Consider the following 15,034-nt stretch of genomic DNA (forward strand, 5'->3'; position numbering starts at 1 on the left):
AACGTAAATGTCCATACCATATGTCATAGAAATACATCTAATAGTTGTCAACATTTTTCAAACAGAATCAAATATGTCACCTTCATGGTGGTGCTAGAGGAAAAGTCAGAGGATCACCAAAGTCAGTAGGATTCATCATCTGAGAACCAAGAATGTGTGAACAAAATGTTCAATGACAATCGATCTAGCAGATAGGAAGCTAATTCGTTGAATAAGTGAAAGCTTTGAACTGCTGGTGGCACCAGAGGAAAAGTCATGGGATAACCAGTAACAGTAGGATTTATCCTCTGGAGAAATGCAAGATTTCATTGCCATTGACATATTTCAGTTTGGAAAGTGGTGGACTAAGCGACCAACACTGCCATCCATAGAGCCATACTGGCAGCATGGCTAATAATACAATATTTGCATTAAAGAGAAAACATTTCAAACACAAAAATACACAACAGCTAAATAACATCACACAAACATTAGATGATAGATGATTTCTTTAATATCTGTAACAGCAAAGTCAATGCAACCAAAAGTAAAATAATGGAATAGTACTGTATGTGGACAGAGGCAGTCCAAAAAAAGTGCCTTCTGGTGCAAGAGAAAAGGAGACTAAAATGATGACAAAGTAAAAATATGACAAGAAATACTGAAATGGCAACTTAAACTTGTGAAATGCAAAAAACAAAACAAAAAAACAAAACAACTCAATGTCAATAGACTGGATTAATTAACTACATAATGTGTCACCTAATGTTGAGTAAAATAAGCTATGTGATGTTATGGGCGAGCTGAACGTTTGTGTTAATGATACAGATTCCATTTATTTTCTTCGCCGGCTTGTGTTCGGCATACAAACAGGAATGTGTTAACAATACAGACTTCAAACGGTGCATACACACAAACTGTCTCATATGAAAATTCTGCCACAAAGTGTACCATTGGACATATTCGACTATTTACATCTCTCATCGCCTGTGCAAGCAAAAGTACTTCTCTTTTTTACAAAAATAGTTCATTTCTATAATGGATCTGAAGTTTACCTTTGAAATATCGAAAAAAACAACAAAAAAAAAACAACAACAATCTAAATGCAAATGCATATAAACCTCAAGATGAAAACGGTGACATCTTGACTCAACCTCGGAGTGGATTTTGGCACTTCTTCATACAAACGAGTTAAAAGTACGCGACAAAGAGCATCTTCTTGGCATCAGCAGCGGCTGTCTAGCGGGTCCAGAGAGAAGACGGTGCCCTCTAAGGTTAGTCCCATTTTGAACCCCTCCTGGAAGACAAGCCAGACAACAGCTGTGACGCTCAGCGACCACGCGCACCGACACGCTCTCTGTGAGTTTAGTCGATGAGCAGGAGGTGGAACTAATGTTTAGATTAGAGCCATAAACCTCTGAGGGTAAAGGAGAATGAAATACCAAACAAAACGGAGATTACAACACTGTTTTTCCATCATGCTTGGCCATGCATTATGTTCAAGATAAAAAGGACTTTAGCAGAAACAACAAGTCATGCAGCTGATGAGAGTAGCACGTGGAACTCATTTATATCAGATGAGAAATTCAAAAGCTATTTTATTTTACCTGCTTGTAAACATTTTCTTGTAATTGTTTTAATGTGCTCTTTAATATAGCTGCACTATGGTTTTTTTTTTTTATTAAATGTGACATCGGTTCCAAAAGCTATAGCATACTTTGAAGCAATTATTGGCTGAAAATCAACATCTTAGATGATAGGAAAATGTGTTTGCTCACATTAATTAACAAGCCCCAGTCTGAGACAAGAGCAGCTCATTAACTACAGAGCGAGGGAGCTGAGAGAACAAACTGCTAATTGATCACACTGAGGCCTGAGAACAATGGACATTTTAGAGACAATGGATGCAGGGGCGGGGCTAGAAGGGGGGCACGGGGTGGCACCAGCCCCCCCTGAAATATGATTGGCCCCGCTGTCAATCTGACAATTGTGATTACCATTGGATCAGAGTACTGTCACTTGGCTGCCTGTTCTGCCAATTTTCCCAGCCCTTGTCACATGACCAATTATTGTTTCCATGGTGACTAGCCAAAATTCTGATACCATGGAACCAGCACTGGAACTGTTTTTAAAAAAAAGTGGCAGACTGAGCCTATAGAAAATGTGTTTTGTATTTGGATATACAATTTGTTTAAAATGAAAACAAGTGAAGTGAATAATGAATGTGATATTGTATGTGATGTGGTATTTTATGTGATATTTTATTTAGCACATTTACATTACGCCGTGTTGCTATCCTATCCAATATTTCCTACATTTCAAAGCAGATTTTCTATGCTGTATTCTGATAAAATCCCCCCCCCCCAGCCCCCACCCTGGCCCCCCTTTACTGATTATTGGTCCCTCATGTGCCACTTCACTTAAAAAATCCTGGAATCGCCCCTGGATGGATGAGGTAAATTCAATCGCACGGTGTGTGTGAGAGCATGCAACATCCTCCAAAGCATGCAAGACACAAACACAGTCACAGAGTCCGACACAGAAGCAGAGCAAAGAGTACAAACCATCTCTGACGCTACAAGTGGAAAAGACAAGAGATGCAACCACTTGTTAATCGTAAAGACGAGAAAGAAAAGGTTAAGTGCACTGAAAGCAAATGTGCCAGACTGCCAGTGCAACATTGCCGCCGACTGGCAACGGCCTGCTTAATCTCAGCAGTTATTTTGCAAACACAGTCACAGAAGTTGCAGCACATTTTTAGTTTTCAGAAGTCATTATGTGACAGTTTAACTGTTTCACTGTTGTTGTTTTTTAATTTAATTGCGACATCTTTCCAAAAGTCAAGTAACTGTGTTAAATAATTATTTTAATATTGACCAAAATAATCGTGATTATGATTTTTTTCTATAAATCGAGCAGCCCTTCTAATACCACTGTAAACCAACTTTACTGTTCTCAACCACTAATAATATTGGGAGAATAGTACACTGTCAAACAGCATAAAGGAATAAACTCACACACTTTCTGTGTCTTCCATACATGCTAAGTTTCTTCTCATAATGATGTAAACAATGCAAACCAATCCCTTTTGAACTTATGATTTACCAAGGGAACTGAGATTAGCCCCACATGTTGCCTTTGCACTAACTCTGGTACAGACTGACTCACAGATATACCAACAGGTTCTCACTCCCATCTTGTAAAATTCGGACGCTTGGTCAGGTGCCTTTGTTGTTGTTATATGACGCTAAAAGTCTCCTTTAGAGTCATATAACACGCTTTATCTAAACGCGCTTGGTCGGGACTATTGGCGTCCCTTTTGACACTGTTATGTTAAGGAAAAGGTCGTGGGTGGGCTTACACTTCCGTGACACGCTGGAATAACAGCAAGCGGGACACAAATCCCGGTGTCCTGGGTGAACGTCCTGTGTTTGACCCATCCACCACCCAAACCAACCTCCCAACGCGGAATTTCGGCCTTTTGTACTACTCGCAAAACCACGTGTAGCTGCCTGCTCTTCCCGGAATGTTATACAAACACGCTGAAGGATGCCTTTTTTCGTCGATTCTGACAGCCACTGTCCAAACGTCCGCATTTTACGAGTTCGGAGTGAGAACGGGTTGGATAGACAGTCTTTTTGGGAAGTGAAAACGGAATGAAACATGAAAATGTAAATGGCGAGCAAAATTGACTGTACAGTATATCAGGGTGATTGAACAGTTGCTAACTGAACAACTTGTTACTTTTCAAGTTCAGTTAATCAATTATTAGCATCAGTTAATCAATTATAAAACTTCCTTTAGTTAAACTTAGTAAACTCCCATTTCCAAAGGCAGCAGGAAAACTTACGTTTGTAAATTGAACCCATTTATAATGTCTGTACATTGTAACAAAACAAGTCGAGTTCATTGAAATAACACATTAAAATAAAGCATGAACTGCCTAATTCCATTCACTTTACCAGGAGTTAAGCTAATTAAGCCCAAGCTGCCAAAAGACAGAAAGCTTACACTCTATTGGCTCTTTTCCACTGCACGGTTCGGCTCCACTCCACTCCCTTTTGGTACCAGCATCTTTTCGTTTCCCCTGCAGATAGTATACCCCTCGCCGTAGAACGCACATTAAACTGCTGTGACATTATCTTCAACTTGCTGAATTCTTTAAATCTCCAAACAAACAGAAGGATGTCTGCACTTTGTCAATTGTGTGCCGTATTGTACATGGTGTACGTCCTAGTTTTGCGGGTTGACATTTTTCAAAATGCGGGTTGAGTGAATAAAAACATTGTGGTTGATATCGACGGTAGCTTGGCTATTTAAAAATGGCGCGTTTGTGCAGGATGTGCCGCGTCGCGCTAGTGTTGGTTCTCTCTGACCAATCAGTGGTCTGCGATGTTTTAATCCCACCTTCCAGTATCGGTTCAGCTCGCTTGGAATCTTAGCCAAGGTGGAACCAAAACAATTTACCAGGTACTATCCACAACTTTTGCGAATGAATTAAAACCAAAACGTAGCAAGTCGAATAGAGCCGAGCCATGCAGCAAGATGGGAACATTCTTCGTAGTTTCTTGACATCCACTGATGTATTTGCGAAATGCTACATGTTGTTTGGTGTCCAAATAAATCATGCGGATATTGTGGTATTAATGCATTTCTAAATGAATGTGTAAGTGGTGTCATGTCCCTTATAGATCTAAATAAAGAAGTGAGTCATAGTCATCACTGAGTCAGCTGAGGATTTCATTAGGAATCTTAATGTGCTCAGCTTTTTTCAGAAAAAACGCCCCCAGGAATATAACTTTAGGTAATCACTCACATGGGCTTGTTCCACTGATCTATGCACAATGGTACGACCAACCTGATCTGTTTTACCATTATGAATTTTAATAAACAATGTACTGGAGCTCGCTTACAGTCCACAGCAGGCCAATTAGGACCAAACTGTCCGGAAATGATTCAGCATGGCCCATGATGCACAAAGCCTTGGTTTATATAAACAAGAGAAAATATAAATCTTCAAAGTGCTGATACTGACAAAAACAGTTGCCAGGAGGCCACTGTTGACGGCCTCCTGACAGTTCTTTCAAACTCACCTGCATCTCGTCCAGCTTTGACTGGATATCTGGAGGAAAGTCAGCCGACCCGCAGGTGAACGGATCAAACGGCTCAGCACCAAACAGGTCTTTCCCTACAAACACAGCGTGCAGATAAACATCACTCTTACTGGAAAGGGAAACACGGCTGTGTTTAAACAGAGAAAAACAAGTATTTTTAACAGCTGCAATCCTTTATTTCTGCAGAATAAATCTTTCAGGAGCCGAAGAACTTCTTAAAATCTGTAAATCTTATGATCAGAAAGTAGCTACTAGTAGGCCTGAAATAAATGATGACATAATTGTCTAATTGTCAATAGTTGTACATAATCGTGGTTTCTTTGTTTAACCGCAACTAATTGCTAACATTAGCTAAGGTCTTAAGGCGTGTGACTGGTAATTGTTGATTTTATTTAGATATGCCAGATTGTAATTACTCTATATCAGTGAATATAAGTCGGACTATATCTTTTTATTAATTGTTAGTTGTTGGCACTTGACCCTATACACGTTCATAGCAACAAAGATGACAAGGAGGGGATACAGATCGAAAAAATGGGCTATGTATTTGTGTTACTACATTATCTGGCTCACATAACGATGATAAAACCAAAATATGTATCCTGGAATTCATTCAAAACTTTAATTTGTTTAAAAAAGTAATAAATGAATAAATACACATTTTTAAATTTGACTGAAAGAGACAATTGTATTGTTAATTGCAATTATTTTATGAGACAATTAATTGTACAGCTAAATCTGGATTTGTTACCGCTCTAGCTACTAGCTAGCCCCTCCTCCACCCCCTTTTTTTTGGAACACTACTATTACTATTATTATTATTAGTATTAATAATGAAATATTTAAAAAAGTTTATTATTCACATTACGGTAGTCATCATCATTGACTTTAGCTATAATTGGTAAGTACTATGCTTTATTTTCTTCTCTTTATTTAACCAATTGTACCTCTCTATTGTTATATTTTTATATCTTCTTCCTCTTCTTCTTTCACAATCTTCCACACCTTATCCAATAATTCTTTAACTCAACTCAACTTCAGTGTTACTGTCTGTTCTTTATACCAGTATGAACCCTCTGTTTTGTTTCCCTTGTCAATGTTTGATATAGTTATTTGTTAGCACGTTTGTTCAATGCCAATAAAAAAAAAAATAAAACTAAAAAACAAACTAGTAGCCACTGACTTATATCTGGTGGTAATGTGGTCGGTGGTGGTGGTGGGCAGCCGTTGCTGGCCAGTACGGGCTCCAGCGGCGTCACAGTGGAGAAGGGAACCATGTCGAAAACGTCTGTAGACATCTGGGGTTTAATGCAGATGCTCCCTGCCTGTGTAGAAAGAAACGGTTAAGGCGAGGTCGCACTTGTGTAAGCTCGCACACAGACAAACTGAACAGCAATTTTTTGTTTGTTAACAAAAGCAAGAGAAGAAGCAGAAAAAAGGAGCAAAAGACAGGCAAAAGCAGAAGACACTTAGGACTCAAGGCGAGCGACAAAGCACAGAGCAGAAAGAAAGAAAGAAAAAGCGGAAGGTGTTTACGCGAGGCCGCGGGATGCTGCATCCCTCGGTAGGCTTAGGAGCAAGGAGAGCGGGTTTGGCAGGCGGAGGAGTTAGTAACCCGCTGGACAAGTTGGACTCAGGCGAGCTCATAGGAGTGAGCGTGACAGAGGAGATCTCCAGACAGGAGATGCTGTGACACCAGAAGAGAGAGGAGGGCCTCTGCAGCATGTACGCTTCATTGGCTGCATTTATATGCAGCGGCTAAGAGAAAAAAAGATCGCAGACAGACAATGACCAGAGAGGAACAATATTATTCAGTCTTGCAGATTAGGAAAAAAAAAGGTGTGGGGTAATTGCATTCACAGGAGGCCGTCACAAAGTACTGGCATTTGGCTCAATTACATGCTGAATGTATCGCCATTCCTCATCAGACCAATCAGGTGTGTAATTGCTTTGCTTCGGACACAGCTTAGACCACCCCCCCAACAGAAACTCCCTCTAGATAGGTTTGCGAGTTTGAGGTGGCGCGTTTAATCACACGAACAATATCTGCAAAAACCAGCCGTCCCTAAAACTAAAAACTGGCAAAGTTTACTTTTATAATTAAAAAGATGGTCGTGGTTGTGTACTTTTGGCTGATGTGGAACATTTGAATCCCAAATGATTTCAGAGTCTTCAGTCGATAGGTTTTAGTTTGTCTGCAGACACCGCAGTTAAAAGTAAGACTGTGTGACTTTTGAAATACGAAATAACCCAATTTTAGTCTTAGAAATTTCTTGAATTCAGTGCAATCAGGCGTTTTGACCAGTACTTTTTTAAACCTTTGGATGACCTCTCGCACTTTATTTTCATGTATTACCTTGTGATTTTAAATTGTAATGTGTTTTAATATGTATCATATTGATTTTTTATCTGTGAAAAGCACTATTTAAATACATTTTACTCGCTTACTGTTGCACATGGCTAATGTTAGCTTACCCTACATTAAGCATATGACACTTTTACTTAATTGTGGCCACAGAGGCTGCTGTCGCAAAATTACATAGATCTTCATTATGTAGAATCTACATTTTGTCCAATCTGTAAACTGAAGAGTTGTGTGTGTTTGTGCAGTTTGTCCTCACTGGCGGCACATGAGCTATCATCAGCTGCTCTTCAAGATCTTGAAGCTGTTGCTTTAACTCAGAGTTTTCGGTTTCCAGTTCTTGAATCTGCAAAACAAGAGCAGTTCAGTCATTTAAGAAACCAAAGTGATGAATCGTTGTATTGTGTCTGATATTGAAACATCAATTATGACAACTCAATTCTAACACGGAGTTTTACAGAAAATCTCATACATAGTATTAATGAGGTTGGGGTGGACAACATCTTTCCATGATACTTTAAATTGTCACACTCCTGTGGAAACTCATAGTCTGTTTTCAGCTTTGTGACATTGCATTTCTGTGGTAATCCAATCTTTTTTTCAATGGTTTGTTAAACTTAACACTTCACCCTCTTCCACCTTCTTCAAATTCAAAAAGACCACATTTGGAGATACATGGTTGTCACTGGACAATATGTAATTTCATATTGCGATATCAATATATATGTGGTTATTTGGTAAATTAATCAAATTGTTTATAGTGCAGATACAACAGTGAATGGGAATAACTGCTCTTGGTAGAATAAAACACAAAAACACATCAAAGTACTTCTTTACGTTGATGTGAAAATCTGAAACCTGAAAATCCGAAATATGAATGACATAGATGTTATAAACAGTCTGACGCTGACACTGGTGTTTAGCTACTACAACTTATCCCTCATTTAATCAAGTTCATACTAATGTTTTAATAAGTCACCCTTTAATCAAAACCACAGGGAAAGCTCCAGTCTCAGCAGGGTGCACAATAATCCAGTCACCGGTTGTAACAACACCGCTCATTAATATTCATTACTGACACTCTTCATCAACACAGCTTAACTGTCCACGCTGCATGGTTGAAACCAGTCAATAGAAACAAGCTATGCAATCATTAATAAACGCATCAATGTGTCAGCATGGTGGTATACAAAGCTAAGTTCAAGTCCGTGTGAGACGTACTCTTTTCTGTAGGGTTCCAATCTGTTTCCTGGTTTCCACGTCTTTGCCTCCAGACTCCAGGAACTTCTTGTAGGCCAAGTCAAAGGCCTGACCGATCGTTAGAGTAATTTCTTCTGCCTGCGGCAGAGCAACAAAGACATGCTCACCATATTTACCTAAATGTCACCACAGCTTATTTACAGTTGAGTTGATCATTGACGGCTAACTACAAGATACCAAAGAAATGATAGCACGGCGTCAAAATATAAAACATACACAATAATTCTACATTCTGTCAAATGTGCTCTACATTGGTCTCGATGCAAAGACAAGGAAGTAGAAGGCACTTACACACTTTTCACTGTCAAACACATAGCAGAGGTGTTTATTGGACTCGGAGTCTTTGCAGATAAAAGTAAAAATCCTTTTATCCGTTTTGTCATCTGCACAAAAGGATATCCTGTGTAACTGACAATTATGCTGCACATCCTGGAAATCAAACACAACAAATTCATTATTTATTTACTTCATGTTGACTACGAATCCCTTCTTTCTCTATACAGGCTTTGTTTTCAGGATAACTTAAGGCGTCATGTACAATATTGCACCACCAACAACTAATAATCTAATCTTTGGACTCACTTTTGTCTTGGGATCTAGTATCTTTACACCATAAATGGAGATCTGTAATTCCACTTTAGGGGTCTTCTGTCCCTCTGACTTCTTAATATGTCTCTGAAACTGCCAAAGAGAGGAGTCACAAACAGAAACATTTTGATGAATCCACTCAATTAATGCACCAACATCTGTAAGGAACAAACCCCAATTCCAATGGAGTTGGGATGTTGTGTAAAACTTAAATAAAAACAGAATATCATGATTTGCAAATCCTTTCCAACCTATATTCAATTGAATACACTACAGAGACAAGATATTTAATGTTCAAACTGATACACTTCAATTATTTTCACTCAATTTGAATGTGATGCCTGCAAAACGTTCCAAAAAAGCTGGGACAGGGGCAACAAAGGACTGGGAAAGTTGAGGAATGCTCAAAAACACATCTACAGTCCATAATATTAAAAGATACAGAGAATCTGGAGAAATCTCTGCACGTAAGCGGCAAGGCCACAAAAACCAACACTAATGCCCGTGGCCTTCAATCCCTCAGGCGGCACTGCATTAAAAACCGGCATCATTATGTAAAGGATAAGGTTAACAAAGTTCGTCGCTACATCTACAAGTGCAAGTTAAAACCATGCAAAGCGAAAGCCATATATCAACAACACCCAGAAACGCTGCTGGCTTCTCTGGGCCTGAGCTCATCTGAGATGGACTGACACAAAGTGTGCTGTGGTCTGACAAGTCCACTTTTTTTTTTTTTTTTTTCCTCCGGGCCAAAGAGGAAAAGGACCATCAAGATTGTTATCAGCACAAAGTTCAAAAGCCAGCATCTGTGATGGTATGGGGTGTGTTAGTGCCCATGGCATGGGGAACTTGCACATCTGTGAAGGCCCCCTTAATGCTGAAAGGTACATACAGGTTTTGGAGCAACATATGCTGCCATCCAAGTAACGTCTTTTTCAGGGACATCTCTGCTTATTTCAGCAAGACAATGCCAAGCCACATTCTGCACGTGTTACAACAGAGGGCTTCGTAGTAAAAGATTGCCGGTACTAGACTGGCCTGCCTGCAGTCCACACCTGTCTCCCATTGAAAACGTGTGGCCACTTTGAAGCACCAAATAGGACAACGGAGACCCCGGACTGTTGAGTAACTTCAGTCGTACATAAAGCAAGAATGGGAAAGAATTCCACCTACAAAGCTTCAACAATTAGTGTCCTCAGTTCCCGAATGCTTATTGAGTGTTGTTAAAATGAAAGGTGATGTAACACAGTGGTAAACATGCCCCAGCTTTTTTGGAACATGTTGCAGGCATCAAATTGAAAATGAGTGAATATTTGCAAAAACAACAATAAAGTGTATCAGTTTGAACATTAAATATCTTGTATTTGTAGCGTATTCAATTGAATATAGGTTGAAAAGGATTTACAAATCATTGTATTCTGTTTTTATTTATGTTTTACACAACGTCAACACTGGAATTGGGGTTTGTAGAAGCCTAGTAAGGGAGCTTGTCAAAAATATAACCCATGTACTAGAGGACTTCACAGGGTCTATCTGAACCCTAGGACCCAGGACCTGCACATGTTCGGATCAACGGTTTATACGGTCAACTGGGTCTGGGTCAGTTCAACATAATGCCTGTGTAATACCTGAGTGGAGATCAGACAGTGCTGCTCATGATGGAAGTGCCGTGTGTGTGTGTGTGTGTGTGTGTGTGTGTGTGTGTGTGTGTGTGTGTGTGTGTGTATTCAAAGTGCATTTGTGGCCACAAGGTGGTACGTGCATGAGTGAGTGCCCCTGCTCAGGTAGCAACTTAGCAATGCTAACATAAGCAGCCCTAGCAACGAGCAATCATTATCATATTATAATTTTATAATAGTTATCTCTATTATGCTAGATGCAATAAACTGCAAAGCTGATTGTAAACAAGTCGCGTTTGTCATCTGTCACCGTGACAGCAAGAGGACTTTTAAAAATAACAAGTGGATTAACCATGCTGTTTAAAGGAGCAATGAAGGAATAACAGAAAACCTGGATGTATTTTACCAACTTTCTTGGAAAGGAGGATGGATTATATGCGACACCAACAGGCACAGGGGCTACTAGCTACTAATGTTACATTAGTTAAGACACAAAGTTTGTTTTGAGGATTTGCAAATTAACATTAACTTGTTAAAAGCAATAAGCTGTAAAATCGGTGCCAATTGTCTGTCTCAGTTCTCCCAAGCTCAGGTCCAACATTTCTCAGTTCTGCACAGGTCCGGGTCCCAGCTTCTTTTTAAGTAGAGCGGTCCAGTTTCGGTTCCGGGTAGTACATTTCAGAGTCTTTTTGGGTTAGGCCATTCATTTTTGGACCTGTGAAGACCTCTTCAATGTACACAACTTTATCCGTTAATTTCTTTGGCCACTAGAGGAAAGCAGAACAAGCTGAAAACACAACATTGTTACCTAAAAAAGTTATGACGAACGCGTTGGCAATCGATTACCGATTTATACCCAGTATTTCTGGATAGGTGCTAGATCGTACCCACCAAACGAGTCACCAAACGGAACTGACATACTGCGCAAGCGTCAACACTTAAGTCAGTAGCTAGCTAGCTATGCAGGGTCGAGGTTAGGGTTAGGTAAAAAGACAGAGTTTGGGTTAGGTTTACATCTCGTTACTTATAACGAAAGTCACATTTTCATGTATAATGAATTATAAAGTTGATCATTGCTGCGCTTGGCCTCATATACATATATTCACTACAACATCCCATTGTAGCAGGGTTCAAATAACTGTGTGTGTTGATGCCTGTACAGTATGCCCGTGTTGTCGTTTGGTGGGTACGATCTAGCATTTACTGTATTTCTGGCCTTCTGGCATATGCAAGTTCAATATTCATCTTGTTTTAGCTCTGTTTTGGTCTCCACCAACTTCTAAGAAAAAGGCTCTTAAGCAGTTAAATGCTGCACTATGTTCACCAGGTAGACTCTTACTGTGTCTATGTGCTGAGCAGGTAGTGCACAGTGGATTTATCACAGGAGTTGAGGTCAACAACCAATGAAAACGTCTGATAAAGGGGGCTTGAACACTGTCAGTTGAGGAGACACTGTATCATTCAACGTAAAGAAACTTGCAGGAAGCTGATAAAAACCCTACAATTATTTCAATTCTGTATATATACACAAGTATACATGTTGTCCCTATAGCCATACACATGCAACAAGAAACTGCAGTATTTTAACACTCTGACTCTTTGGGACTTTAAGGCTTACAGTAAAATGAGAATATATTCAGCTGTAATCAATCCCTTGTAAGGCCTGGAGTTAAGCTTCTATCATTTAATATATTTTAACAACAGCCTAAGAGAGAGAACAGTCAGTGTGAGTTTCAAGGAGATTCATCTTGCTTGAGTAAAAACACACGTGCACTTATATTCTAACTGATATGAGACTTACAGTAGTTGACCTAAAGACACATGCCTCCCAAGGCTGTCTCTAAATTCTCCTCACAGGATCTTTGGAATGAAAACTAAGCCTGTCCTAATTGCCAGTGTCTCTGGGAAAGTAACCACGGAACCTTAGTCTCCACAAGGCTTTCAAGATCACATGTAATGTAACAATAGAGGTACGGGTTTGGAAAAACAGTCCTCCCCTAAGAGTGGCCTCACAGATTAAACTTTTGGCAGGAGAAGATAGAGGCAAGGCCAGCAGGCAGCGAGCACAGCCACATTATACCAAGAAGCTTTGAGAAAAGAGAGTGTTTGCTGCCCTATAACCTTAACCCTTAAACGCATGCCTCAGGGCTTTTGTGACCCGGGACTACATTATACCCTGTCTAACTTAATTTAATTAAGCATTCATCCATCTGGTTTTCCTGAAATTATTTGTTTTTTTAAGTAAGTTCTAAAAATAAACAGTTTTTCTAATTTTTTACATTTTGCTGGATGCAAGTCATAGCAGGTAATGTTTTCTTTCGGTTTGGTGGCCTTGTTGTACATTAAGATAAGGTAAGATGTACTTTAATGTCCCTGTAAGGAAACTTGTTCTGGACTCACTGTTGCTATGAATAAATGGTTGAATGATGAAAAACGGTAGCTACCATCAACAGTTAGTTAGGTGGAGGTTTTTAATGACAGTAGGTCTGGAAATGAATATGTACCCGAGGCTACTGAGGATGAGTAATGGACCCTACCTGTCCAGCACCAAACAGTAGTGATGGCCAAGTGAAGCTTCGTGAAGCAGTGTCTTTATTTTCTGAGCCCACTAGATAGCACTCTTGGTGTTAAGAGAAAGGCCTAAGACGTTGCAATTCAGTGTATTCGCAACCCTTCGTTGAACAGAGAGCGCCATCACTACCAAAGACAAAGTTATTGCCTAGCTGGTGAACACAGTGGACACATTTCTTTCTCAGGAGCTTGTGGAGACCAAACAAAGAGCTAAAAGTAGAGTTTGCCAAATCAACGGTACGATGTGACAATGTCAATCAATGATGTGTTTAAAGCGTGTTACACTGCCCCAGAGTGGCCAGAAGAATCAATGAATGCAGGTTTGAAACAAGGTTCAAACTGCAATAATTATTTTTTGGCTACTTGAGTTGTTCCAGCGAACAGTGCCATAGGCTGGCAGTAGTGATTGAGAAGTGGAGCCGAGGTATCCGAGTCCGGCCAATACACCCACCTGACCAAACGCGAGTCAACCACCGCTGTCAATCACGATGTTTCACCTCATTTGTTAGCATCAAATAACTAATAGAACCCCAAACTTATCAGAAAAATCAAACATCCGTGTGATCAGAACTACCTAAAATGACAGAAACCATCTCTGGGAAACATTTATTTGAGTGGTGCTTTGATTGGCCCATTTCCTATCTGCTAACATGGAGGGGGCGGGATTTATGACCTATACTATTAACCCTGGTGGGTACATGAGTGGTATTAACCCTACTAACAGTGTACCTTAGTTTTAAGGGATTATATTATTTCAAGAAATCAACTTTTTCTCCATTAATATGCAAATGTAACTATAGCACAACATTAGATTATAATTCACACAAGGAACCAGTGGTGGATAGTATTAAGTGTCAAGAGTTTTTATGATGTGTCGCTGAGTTCTGTCAGTGTGTATTAAAGTACCTGTGCTTTCATGAAGTGACTTCTTATGTCAAAACGGTATGTTGGTATTAGTAGAAAAAATGTTAACGGTTGAAGGATTCAAGCTCGGGGAAAGAAACAACAGGTTTCATGGCAGATAAATATCCCTTTTATTGAATTCTGCATCTACCCGGTTAAGGTTGATTGAGCAACTTGCCGTGGTTATCCAGCAGTTATAGGCATCCACACTTGGGAGCTGGAAAACTCTAAGGGCACCTTGCTGGTAACTGATGAGGGAGGGGAACGTTTGTCACTCACTCCCACCTCTCCTGCTCTGAAACGACCATCCAATCCGGTCACTCAAGAACACTCGTCTATCCTTCAGGCTACAGCTTACTCTGAGGACTGGCTTTACCTTCAGCTTTCGGACTGCATCCTTTACGACTTCTGTGCCTTTTGGGGCTTCAACCTCTGTGTTTCCAAGGAACTAGAAAGAGAACAGAAAGGCATACTATGATATGACAGCAACACAGCAAGGACAGATACTGTACTGTATATAGACGGTGTTTGGTGCACAAAAAGATAACAAACAGGGGTGAGGGAAAAAATGTATACAGCATAGTATCGCGATATTTTCCATGGCAATACTGTATCGATACACAGATGCCAAGTATCGA

General features: G+C 39.9%; 1 protein-coding gene across 6 annotated transcripts in view; it reads right to left on the reverse strand.

The window, feature by feature from the left end:
• Positions 1-475: 475 nt before the first annotated feature.
• gulp1a (GULP PTB domain containing engulfment adaptor 1a) overlaps positions 476-15,034 on the reverse strand; it is a 96,541-nt gene continuing 81,982 nt past the window's right edge. For 5 of the 6 annotated variants that reach the window (XM_078263183.1, XM_078263181.1, XM_078263184.1 and 2 more), the window contains 8 exons: positions 14,755-14,844; positions 9,298-9,396; positions 9,007-9,144; positions 8,677-8,793; positions 7,715-7,801; positions 6,277-6,418; positions 5,073-5,167; positions 476-1,276 (listed from right to left, as the gene is read on the reverse strand). In XM_078263183.1, coding sequence (XP_078119309.1) covers positions 1,205-1,276; positions 5,073-5,167; positions 6,277-6,418; positions 7,715-7,801; positions 8,677-8,793; positions 9,007-9,144; positions 9,298-9,396; positions 14,755-14,844 — 840 coding nt within the window. In that variant the 3' untranslated portion in view covers positions 476-1,204. The remainder of the gene's footprint in view (positions 1,277-5,072; positions 5,168-6,276; positions 6,419-7,714; positions 7,802-8,676; positions 8,794-9,006; positions 9,145-9,297; positions 9,397-14,754; positions 14,845-15,034) is intronic. The other variant, XM_078263186.1, reaches the window with a different exon arrangement.

Source organism: Sander vitreus, chromosome 11, assembly GCF_031162955.1.
Source record: "Sander vitreus isolate 19-12246 chromosome 11, sanVit1, whole genome shotgun sequence".
Classification (NCBI taxonomy): Eukaryota; Metazoa; Chordata; class Actinopteri; order Perciformes; family Percidae; genus Sander; species Sander vitreus.